Below are 11,615 nucleotides of genomic sequence, written 5' to 3'. Positions count from 1 at the left end.
TGGATGGATGGATGGATGGATGGATGGATGGATGGATGGATGGATGGATGGATGGATGGATGGATGGATGGATGGATGGATGGGGATGGTGGAATCAGATGGGTGTATAGTCATGGGTGTAGATCAGGGGGCTCTGCACACAGTCCTGTGGAGAGCCAGTGTTGGTCCTCAGAAGAGAAGACAGTTGGTGCCCTACTCTCAATCTCTGGAAGTGGTCTGTTAGGAAGTCCCTTACTCAACTGCAGGTTGAGTAAGGGAGACCCAGGTCTCCCAATTAGCTCACCAGCCAGCCCTCAGATTATAGTGTTGAAGGATGAGCTGAAGTCCAGGAAGAGCAGCCTCACCAAGCTTCCCCATTGCTCCACGTTGGTCCTCCATTGACCTGTTGGCCCTGTATGAAACAGGTGGGCGTTGAATGTGGGGTGAGATGTGAGTTGATATGAAACCGTACCAGTTTCTCGAAGCATGACAAGGGGTGGAGTTTCCTGCCAACTGGTGTATGCAGTGCCTCAGCTGCCTCCCAGTCACCCCATGAAATCCAGCAGCTTTGCATGTGTTCAATGCCCTCACGAGTCTGCTCACCTCCTGTATCTCCACATGGTTGTCAAGGGGTTTAGTCTGGTGTGTCAACTGTGAAGTGGGCAAAGGAGTGGTTAATTCAGTGAGGTAAACACCCAGATGTGATTGTCCAGTGTGACAGAGTTTCCACAGTGGTGGATGTAGCCAAATACTGCTGAAACAAAAACCTCCTGGTCCTGGTGGCAGAAAATGTCCCAGTCAGTGCTTTCAAAGCATTCATGCAGCTGCACAGAGGCACTGTTGTCCCAAGTGGTCATACAGTAGTCAGGGTTATTGGGCGTGAACACTTCCTCAGCTTGGGTGTAGGCTGGAAACAGTCTGATGAAGAGGAGGTTTGAGATGGGTCTTTAGTCATGCAGCACCAATTTGTCCAAGTTTCTTTTTTTCAACAATGGTCTGATAATTTCTGTTTTTAAGGTGTAAGTGAAAACACCCAACAAAAGGGATGTGTTTATGATTTGAATAAAATAGGTCTCTAAAACAGGCAAAACATTCTTAATAAAACCCATGATTAACACATCAAGAGGAGCTTAGATGCTGAACAGTTTCCTCCAAACCTTTCGGTTAATTTGGCAGAATTGAGGCATTTTAACAGAGTTTCTTTTAACTTGAGACAGTACTAGTACAGTACTTGGTACTGGAGTTGGCATTGATGTGCATAACCCGAGCATAACTTGTTTTGCCAAGCATCCACTTTGAGGAGTCTAAAACCTAAAAACAAAAATGAATTTTCACAGGGGATTGAAAACCTCAACTGATTTTGCAGATTGCCAGGGTATGTTATACCAGACTCTTGGGATTGCCACAAAAACTTGGTCACCTTCAAGTTTTAGTTATGCTTCAGGTGCAGCTAGAGTTCTGAATGAGTATAGATATGAAGAAGCTTGGTCATTTACTGGTAGCTAAGCCACTGAAAGCTTTAAGAACAAACAGTAAGATTTTTACAATCTATTCTGAAATAGATTAACTGCAGGCAAGGCAACAGTAAGTAGTCCTTGCCTATATATAGATCACATAATCCAATCTTGTGTTAATAAGCATGGATTACAGCCTCCACATCTCAATTTGGCAAGTATAATTTTATTTTCAAGAAAATTCTCAAATGGTTGCATCATCAGCATGCAAATGAAAAGAAAGATTATACTTATAACATGTATCATCATTATTTGATTTGGATCAAGCACATAACATTTTGGGGAGGGGATAACCAGCAAAAAGTGACTACACAGGAGGATCATATACAGTATGGGAGAGAGAAACAGCAGATTGGGAGCAGGTGTGAGCAGAGGCAAGAAGGTAGCTAGGGAAAAGGAGACTGACACAAGAGGGCAAACAAAAAATATCTAAGAACTCAAATACAATCAAAAACAACTAGAACACAAAAATGGAAATAAGACCAATGAAAACTCATAGATAAAACTTGAACAGGACCTAAACCATGATACCTGGGTGACACATTAATAACACCAGTCAATAAAAGACAGATACAATTTATTAGAATGATTCATCTCTGCCAATAAATATATAGCTATACATTGACAATAAATATCACCACCTACAGTTATCAGAGAGACAAATAAACTAACAACTTGCATAATAAGTGAAAAGTAGTCCATAATATAATAATTCCTTTGATCTAGCAATCCATTCTCAGGGGAATGTCAATATGTTTATCAAAAATGTGGTGTCGTTTCTGGATTTTGTTTTAATTATAATCTGTTATTAACCTTTATTTAATTTTCCACTGTTAGTAATACGTACACCCTATAAATCAAAATATGTTTTATGTTAACTGTTGACAGCCTGATAATGTAGTGAAAGACCTTAAACAAATATTCCTTAATTTTGTAGAATACACACAGTAGCACCATTGGTCAGACTGGGGTGGGGTATCTGTAGCATTTCAGATTTTTGTAAGTTATCTATTCTGGTTCAGTGCTGAAAAAAACAATTATTTTAAACATTTATTTTAGTTTGAAAACTTAATTTTGATTAATGTATATGAATGTATCACAATGTGGGTGGTATATATGAGCTAATAGTACAAAAAAAAAAAATAATAAATTAAAATGTTGAAAAGGATATTTATTATATTTGGTCAATTCACTAAGCAAAACAAATTATACAGATTATTTGACAGACCAATAAAATCATTTTGATCAAAGATATTTGTACTTAATAAAATATGTATTTAATAACATGTTAAAGGTTGCTGTTTTTTAACGGTAGACTTAATCAGACAAATGAGCTTCATCAGGATGTATATTCAAATTGACTGAATCTGACATTTGAATACACACTTTCTTCAGTCTTCAACTCTCTCCTGTTCACCGTCCCTGTAGAGAAATGTAAGGCAGCATAGGTCATATGCTCTCCATCTTCTGTCTGAATGAAAACAGAATTCAAATTAAGATTTTGATTTCAGTCTTTTTGTTATATGCAGCCGGGTTTTGTATATTCATAACTAACAAAGATAGTCGGTGTGATTACTCACAAGATCATCTGGTTGATTTGTGTTATGTTGTGGTCGTGAAAAGGAGCTTTCTAAACACATGATTTAAAGAGGAATTTTGATTCTAAAATGTCCTTTTTTCTCTCTTCATTTCATATTTGTTTAAAGTTTATATGTACTTACCTCTTTTTTTGTGTGATGTCCTTTGAGCTCGGCAACAGATTAATAGAATATTTACAACCACAGAGATGACCAAGCAGATCACAGTTACCGCCAACACTATAACGTTGCTTAATGAATGGGCTGGAAAACAAAAGAAAAGGTATTTGTTTATGTTAAAAAGCCATTATTATTGATATATGTTTTTTTAAAGAATATCATACAAAGAAAACCTACCAATTTTAACTGTGGTTCCGTTTCCAAGTAATATCTCTCCACATGTGGCCACTGCACAGTAATAAGTCCCAACATCAGAAGGGGAAACCATCCTAGAGAAGTTATAACTACACCTCTTCTCGGTGTTTGATGGCTTCTCACACTGTGTTTTTCCATCGGTGTAGATGAGATCTGGAACAGACTTATCCGTTTTGGCTCTTAACCAGAACACTCTGGGTTCTCCTGAACACCTCTCTTCCTCAGGCTGAGAAAGGAGAGAACACTGCAGAGTATCTGAGTCTGCTGTACGGGATGGATCTAGAACAGCTGGCTGCTGAACAACACGGTAGCTTGAAGTTGTCTCAGTGATTCCTATAGAGAATAATGTTAACTTTAATATTGTTGTTATTAATAAACCGAAGAATGTACAATGCTATTGCTAAGATTCAAAACATATTTATATTTAAGAGGTCTCCTTTCCGTAGGCTTGAGAATTATTAAATTAATGCATTTTACCACTAAAAAGCATCTTGGTCTCTTCTTAAGAAAGTTAGCTTTTCAAAGTAAGAAGATCCTCACTGAAATAGTGAAAGCATTTCAAAACTACAGAAAAAAATAGGTTATATTATGTTATTGGAAAGAATGACAAAATCTAAAACAAGTAAAAAAAAAAAATAAAATAAAAAAAAAAACATACCAACACCCATAATCAATGTTTTTATTCTTTTAGTTTTTTTGGAAACTATTTTACTAAATCTTTATTTTTGAGGTTCAGTGATCTAAAAAACACTAGCAGGAAAAAAAATACTGCATGCAAATAAGAAAGACACAAATGACATGTCTACATATTTAAACATATTAAGCTAAACTTTTATGTAGGGTAACTTTTATGTCTGCCTTCTTAACATGACTAATTACCTAAGACAATCATATCAGGTTCAGCGACCAAAACCTTCTAGTAAGATATACTTTACGTATATATACTCAAAGTTTTTTATGCTTTTCAGCCTTAAAGGGCAAAGGTGTTTTAATTGTGTTTCACAATTACCTTCTATAAGTAAATATGTTGCATTCCATTTAGAATCAACCCAGCCGATAACAGCACAGTGATACATTCCCTCATCTTCTCTTACAGTCTTTACGATTGTCAGATTATCCATTTCGTCGTCAGGTATTTTGAAACTTGAGGATGAAAATCCAGGTCCATAAACAGGGCTTGTATTCTTACGTAGCATTACAATCAATTTAACAGTATCTCCTGCAGTCTGCTTGTACCAGTGAAGCCAGTCATTGCTGTGTTTTTCCATAGTTACATGACATGTTAAAGTCACAGGTTTGCCCAGATGAACTGTGACCACTGGAACCAAGGCATCTGTGACAAAAACAGATTAAAGTTGATGATAGTAAAACAAACAATCAAACAAATACATATAATCAATATAAAATCTTGGTACCAATAACACTTACATCCTTCATGAAGGAAACACAGTGCAGCTCATAAAAGAGTCATTGACAGTGTCTTCACAGACATTTGACATGTAGTTCAAAGGGAGATGTTTCTTAAACCAATTTAAAAGGCTTCTGATTGACTTTCTTGGAAATGCAATCAAAAAGCACTTCTTGTTGCGACGCAGAGGATAATGTTCAAGGCAAAATATACTAATTTCTGATGCTTTATATTTTTTTTCCACAGTCTAATAGTTTGACATTTTTTTAAGTTTTTCACTTGCATACTTGTTCATCAAATAATTTACTTACTTTTTCAGTGTTGCATTAGGCTATGTTTCAACCAGTGTCTTCAATCACCAGATCAAATATAAAATCCCATTTAATTTGGGTATGGCCTGGTATATTTTTGGAACATGTAATTTTATTTAGTACACAAAGTTATATCACTGTCAACAATGCACATCATAACTCTGGAGATTATTTGAATAAGACCTACTGACATTCAAGAAATATATTTCTGTGACCAAACATCTTTAAGAGGAAGATATGGACTTTTTAACTATAGCAAATTTCAATGCATTCAGCACCAATACAACAACTAAGAAATCCTCATGTAAAGCATGGATGTAAGATAAAAATGGTAATTTATGTTATAGTTACAAGAAAGGACACTTACTTCCTTGATGAAGAAGAACATGTAGCATGACCCAAAACAGAATCATCTTCACACAACTTCTTAGACACTGTGATACTTAAAAGACAGGAGGAAGTGGGGTGATTTTACACCGACGAATCTCTGTATTTCCTGCCTCATTCACTTTTTGCTGCAAAAGTGCTCAAAGTAAGGACCTTATAGAATGTAATGTTTGCTCAGATTCAGAAGACAAAAAAAGCTATGATTTTGTTACCTAGGGCCATGGTTACTGGAAAATTACAAATTACAAATACAAAAAACAAGAAATTCTGCCCAATGTTTTGCACTTCTCCACTGATAAGGATCTTGATATTGTTAACAGTAACTCATAAGACACTCTGGTAAAACACTCAATACTATAATTTGAAATCTCTTTAAATAAATATATTTTTAACTGTTAAGGTTTAAACTCTCAACAGTTCATAACTTTATTTTTGCACCGGAAAATAATATTTTATATGTATATTTCTCTCTATTAGTTTAAATTTTGCTCTTACCAGTTTTGTATGTATCTCTCGAACACTCTGTTTTTACAGTAGCTTTACAGTAACTCTGTAAAGCTTTGATAAAATAGCAACAACTGTCTCTTCTAAATGCTATCTATTGTAGATGCTTTAAAATTACTCTCTAATGTGTTTATACCTCTGGGGGTTGAGTCAGAGTACATGTGTGACAAAGAGAAAAATAATCAGTGATGCAGGAGATTGTCAAAAGAGAAGGACAGTTCATAACTGAAAGAGAAAACATGTGTCCAATCAGACCATCCAAGCCTGGAGAAACTTTGTTAAAATTTGTTTGGCTTTTATCATTTACTGAAATCTTTCTTCAAGAAGAATTTTTTTATTAAGTTTATAGAAAGGTTAATGGTAATTTACCATTTATACCATTCACATTTATAAAAGACAGCTTGTGATTCCAAAACAAACTGCAGGGCCTCCAATACCTTTCTAGAATAAGTAAAACACCCATGAGGCCAGTATGAGTATATGTGTAAAAATCCTCTGTGCTCTGATCTGAGTAGAAGCACAGAATCCCAGGTAAAGGTACTTTTTCTCTTTTACTGAAGAGTTGACTCCATCAAAACAAGGCAAGAGTTAAGATCTCTTCCTTTAAGCTCTCTATTTTCATGCAATCAAACTTGTCATGCTGTAAAGACTTTTCTCCTTTACATTCTGTGCTTCTTTTCCAGCTTTCACTAAGGTTAAGTAAGTTTTTTTTTTTCAAAGTTCTGAATAAGTACAAAATAAGCTGATAAGCTAAAGAAACCTCAGTGTTCCTTCGACATCCTTTTGGAGACACTGCCCTTCTAAGTGATTACATATTCATTATTGCTTCTTTTGTTTATCAGTAAAATTTTTACAATTTAAAACTAAGCAAATTTCTGTTTGCCTTTACATGAAGACTGTTAAAAGTGGCCAGGAGTTGGATGCTGAAGTATATAAACAGATCAGTGGTGGACTTTTTTGCCATTTTGGAGCCTCAGGCTGCTCGTCTCCAAGTGACAATGTCCCAGTAAGCCCTGAGTGTGATAGTTCCTTTACAGCAGCCATAGTGTTCATACTGCAATACCATGAACCATAGCAGAACTGTAGCTTTTACTCTAGTCCCTTACTTGGCCTCCTCAGCTTAAAAGGTAGATGCCAATCCTACAGCACTCAATACAAATATGCATATACTGCTCAGGATTAAACCGTTACTCAGTAGGGATGCTCCCCAGTGCTTCATACAAAATGGGTGATGTGCCTGAATCAGCAACTCTGCTGCACTGAATAGGAAGCGTTGCTTTAAGCTCCTTCAGGGAGACCATTAAAAAGGTAAAATATCCCTTAATCTCCCCTCTTTGAAGAAAATGGTCACAATACTTTATAAATATAATATTTTGATAGAGACAAGAATATTAATACTGATACTTTTTTGTCAGGCACCTTTTTTTTCAGGCACTGTAAACACGCTGTAAATTGTTTTCTGTTAATGTAAATAAAATGCAGAGAATCTCAGAAACAAGAATGAAACTAATTTTACTGAATCTAAGGCAAATGGTAAAATCCTAACAACAAATTTCTTTCCTAATCCACTACTGTTGATTATATGAAAAACTCCCTCTTTCAAAAATTTGTTTTGTTGTTTTGATGTAAAACAGAAGAGCTTTTTTTTTGCGATCGCAATTATTTGATGGAACTTGGCCATTTAAGGCTTTATATGTGAGAAGGAGGATTTTTAATTCTATTCTGGATTTAACAGGAAGCCAATGGAGAGAAGCTAGGATAGTAGAGATATGATCTCTCTTTTTAATTTTCATCAGATCTCTGGCTGCAGCATTTTGGCATCAGCTGAAGGCTTTTAACTACGGTTTGTGGACTTCCTGATAGTAAAGAATTACAATAGTCCAACCTTGAAGTAAAAAATGCATGGACTAGTTTCTCAGCAACACCGTTGGAGGGGATATCTAAAATTTTGGAAATATTCTGCAGATGAAAGAAGGAAATTCTAGAAACCTCTTGAATATGGGATTTAAATGACAGGTCCTGATCAAAAATAACACCAATATTTTTTACTTTTTTATCTGAGATCAGTTTAATCCAATCCAAATGAACTGACTTGTCTGATTTAGTGTCATGTCTGCTAGAAAGATTGTTGGCCGTGGCTGTGGGCTTGAGTGCAGGGAGGATCCATCATACTCACTTTCTTGCTCAGCCTATGATGGATATGAAGACTAGTGGAGTACAGACTGTTTCCTCCTGTGAAACCCCTTTCATGCCAAAATGCTGCCAATAGGGCATTATACAGTGACAGTAATTTATAAACACGTTCAGTGGTCACCTGGTACATGTCAAATACGTTGATATGCATTTGTGATAAGTTCTTAATAACTTACGCATAAGTTATGAAAAAGTTACTAACCGGTTTTGGATAAGCTAGACGGCATGACTTGTCAGTAACTTACACTTAACATATGTCAACAATCAAATAACTTACCTGTGATTAGTGTTGTACCGATACCGATACCAGTATTGGACTGGGCCCTGATACTGCCCTAAAATGGTGATATCGGTATCAGCGAGTACCAACAAATAGGGCACCAATACCATTTTGAGAGCCATAAGTTTATTCAGCTATTGTCATCCACTCTTGGTAGGCAATAAAAAGTTCTACTGGATTCACTTTGTATTAGATTTTTTCCTGCTTCACAAAGGTAGGCAGCAGCTTGACAAAGCCATGATGGCAATTATTTTACAATATTATGGTATCAGTATCGGCCAATATTGCACAGCCAGGTATCGGGTATTGGTATCGGGGCCAAAAAAGGCATCGGCGCAACACTACCTGTGATACCCACATATGAGCATACATTGGCATACATCAAGAAATTTTGAGCATGCTCAAAGAAATGCTCAAAATTTCTTGACGTACTTGCAGTATGTGGACATGAACTGACCCAGAGTCATACGTCAGGCATACGCCGGCTCAAAGGTCAAGGTTTGACACGGGCTTGAATGAGTTACATGTTGTGTTTATTGTGTCTCAAGTATTAGAATTTCTGCATAAACAATTGATGACCTCCTCTCATGGATAAATGCATTGTCTTTCATTTTGATCGTTATTTCTGTTGCTGCTGCAAGAGGGCAAACAGAGCAGACCATTTGTCTTTTTGTAGTTATATGCATCTTGGATGAGTCAAATGTAAAATGAGAACATGTGATTTTTTTTTTGTCATGCTTTTTCTGACTGACACTTTGGATAGGTATTATGCACCATTGCTGTGGCACTCACACCTGGGCTGTAGGAGCCTGCAATCATGAACATGTAGCAGAATACACCATAATGAGAACTATCCAGGAGAACTCTATTCTTCTCCAGGCTTTACTAAACATTGGTGAAACCAAGAGATGGTTCAAGATGTCCATTTTTTTTTTACATTCAAGAAAATTCATTAGACAATTCTATAAATTAACAATTTGCCATTTTAACAATACATATTCCATAAAGATCGACGACTGACCTAGAAACTTTCCAGAGCAACATTTTGAGGTTAGCCAGCAAACACTACACCTTCTCACATGGTGTATAAATTCAGATTTCTTCAAGCTGCTCTGGATTGTAACTTTTACCTCAAAAGAGCTTTCATGTGAATGAAGTGAAAAAAGTGTTGATTTTTAAAAGCTTGGAAAGTTATCTTCCTGATTAACCCAGAACACTTTTATTAAGATATTTTAAAATATAGCACCCCAACCATCTTTTGTAGGGCTATTCTATGCAAGGTCATGATAGGGGTCTCAGTGGGAAAGCCCCAAATAAGCCTTTAAAATAATTTCATACCACTTTTAAAAAAAAGTTACAAATCATGTTAATTCATTCATATTGTAACAGGCAAAGTAGAGACAGATTATTGTAATGTCCAATCTGTATGAAATAAAGATGTATGACATCATCATAGTGCTGGCGATGTGTGCTGCTTTACCCGTCAAAAGCATTTTGTTATATGTGATCTGGTCCTAAGGTGTGTATATTTACCGGTATGAGGAGGTCCTGCTAAGAGTAATGCCCTGAAAGTAAAGTACTGGTGCATCTTGTTGGCCTTAAGGATCCCAGCATTTTGCCCATACACGTGGATACCAAAAAACTGGATTTACTTGAGGAAAAGGGACCTTTAAGATCTCCCACTTCGATATTAATGCAAATCAAGTAAAAACACACTTTTTTTCCAAGACTTCTATGTAGGTAAAGTTGGCCGATAAAGTTGCCAGATTGTAAAAAGGCTTGTATATATTTACTTGTTTATTCAAAGAGGACAGATTCTGTATTTTGCTTTTGCTGCAAATTGTTTAATAAGAGTATAAGCCAACCCAAATTAGTTAATATTAGAAATAACAAATAAATACATTTAAGTACTCTGTTTAATCATCAAGAAATGCCCCCTGATCATATCCCAAAGGGTTACATAAGATAGAAACCCACAGCTCTAGATGAGTCACATCAAAGACAGATAAACAGAGAAAAGGCATGTTGGCAGTTCATTTTAACTTTCATCTTTTTCAGGGGCTGTCCTGACAAGTTAGGTTTACTAGTGTTACTACCGGTATGTTTTTTTCACTTCCTGTTTTATTTTGTATTCATTTTAGGAAACTACACTTCCTGAGTTCCTCCTTACAATCAGGATCTTCCACACCTTAATGTTATTCACCTGGAGTTTGTGATCCTTCCTTTGGTCTATTTATTTCTCAGTCATATAGCTTCCCTTTGCGTTCCAGCCTTTTTTGAATTTGAACTCAGCTTTCTTAAAATTTTTTAACCCTGCTTGTTGTTGGACCTTTCCCTTCCTCTGTTTTTGATACTCCTGCATCCTTTGGATTTTTGGTGTTTGACCCCCAGTGTTTTAAAAGAACCTTGAACTTGATTCCACTGTGTCAGTTCTTGCATTTGAATCCTCTATTCCTGAGTCGACTGTTTTAGTGGCTGCTCAGTAACTGTCTGAGCATCATTTGGCATTTCGAGCAACAAATTTAAAGCTTATTAAGAAAACAGTGGTAACTTTGTGGGTTTTGTAGAGACGATTGCCAAATTTGGCTCCAGTATGCACAAATATGTCAGCTGCATAAAGAATAAAGGAACTTATCAATATTGTCTAGAGAGAGATCCAAAATGAGTTCATTTCTCTTATCGCCTTAAACATCAGATATTGTATTATGAATGCCACAAAGAGAGCACAATAATTATTTGTACATCTTGATTTCACTCTTGATAAAAGCCATCAGGAGCAAATGTCAGTTATTCTCCGTTTTGCCTATAGGACCTATTTGAAAGTGGATGTACAAGTCAATGACTTTCAACTCTTTATTCATTGATATTTACATCCTGGTAAAAAAAAAAAAAAAAAAAAACTTGAAAGGGATTATAACATGCACTCCTGGCAGAACAAGAGTTGGACAAGGCATAAAGGACTGTTGTGGAATATGATAATGGACTAAATTTAAAGAGACAAAATGAGGGTGTTCAAGCGGTCTGAAAATCCTCACCTTATAAATAAATTAAATTCTCTGCCAATTTATACTGTTCATTCTTTAATTA

At 36.0% G+C, this 11,615-nt stretch overlaps 1 protein-coding gene across 3 annotated transcripts; it reads right to left on the bottom strand.

Moving 5' to 3' along the window:
• Positions 1-2,594: 2,594 nt before the first annotated feature.
• LOC107100469 lies at positions 2,595-5,589 on the bottom strand. Of its 3 annotated transcripts, none has more exons than XM_015398976.1 (6): positions 5,532-5,589; positions 4,455-4,778; positions 3,428-3,778; positions 3,215-3,334; positions 3,074-3,123; positions 2,595-2,964 (listed from the first exon to the last, which is right to left on the bottom strand). In XM_015398976.1, the coding sequence occupies exons 1-6, from the start codon at positions 5,575-5,577 to the stop codon at positions 2,833-2,835; spliced, it is 1,023 nt and encodes a 340-aa protein (XP_015254462.1). In that variant the 5' UTR covers positions 5,578-5,589; the 3' UTR covers positions 2,595-2,832. The 3 variants fall into 3 exon arrangements, with proteins under 3 accessions (XP_015254462.1, XP_015254464.1, XP_015254463.1); XM_015398978.1 differs by having other exon boundaries at positions 2,595-2,915; XM_015398977.1 differs by lacking the exon at positions 3,074-3,123 and having other exon boundaries at positions 2,595-2,915.
• Between the last annotated feature and the right edge of the window lie 6,026 nt (positions 5,590-11,615).

Source organism: Cyprinodon variegatus, unplaced genomic scaffold (genome assembly GCF_000732505.1).
Source record: "Cyprinodon variegatus isolate N-32 unplaced genomic scaffold, C_variegatus-1.0 Scaffold977, whole genome shotgun sequence".
Lineage (NCBI taxonomy): Eukaryota > Metazoa > Chordata > Actinopteri > Cyprinodontiformes > Cyprinodontidae > Cyprinodon > Cyprinodon variegatus.
The sequence above is the reverse complement of the archived record's forward strand: the minus strand, read 5'-3'. Positions and strand labels throughout refer to the sequence as shown.

Coding starts and splice junctions, on each gene's coding strand:
- LOC107100469 (XM_015398976.1), bottom strand. CDS start 5,577: ATGATTCTGTTTTGGGTCATGCTACATGTTCTTCTTCATCAAGGAA. Junction 3,779..4,454: donor AACATATTTACTTATAGAAG/GTAATTGTGAAA, acceptor TATTCTCTATAG/GAATCACTGAGACAACTTCA. Junction 2,965..3,073: donor CAAATCAACCAGATGATCTT/GTGAGTAATCAC, acceptor GTTTTCATTCAG/ACAGAAGATGGAGAGCATAT.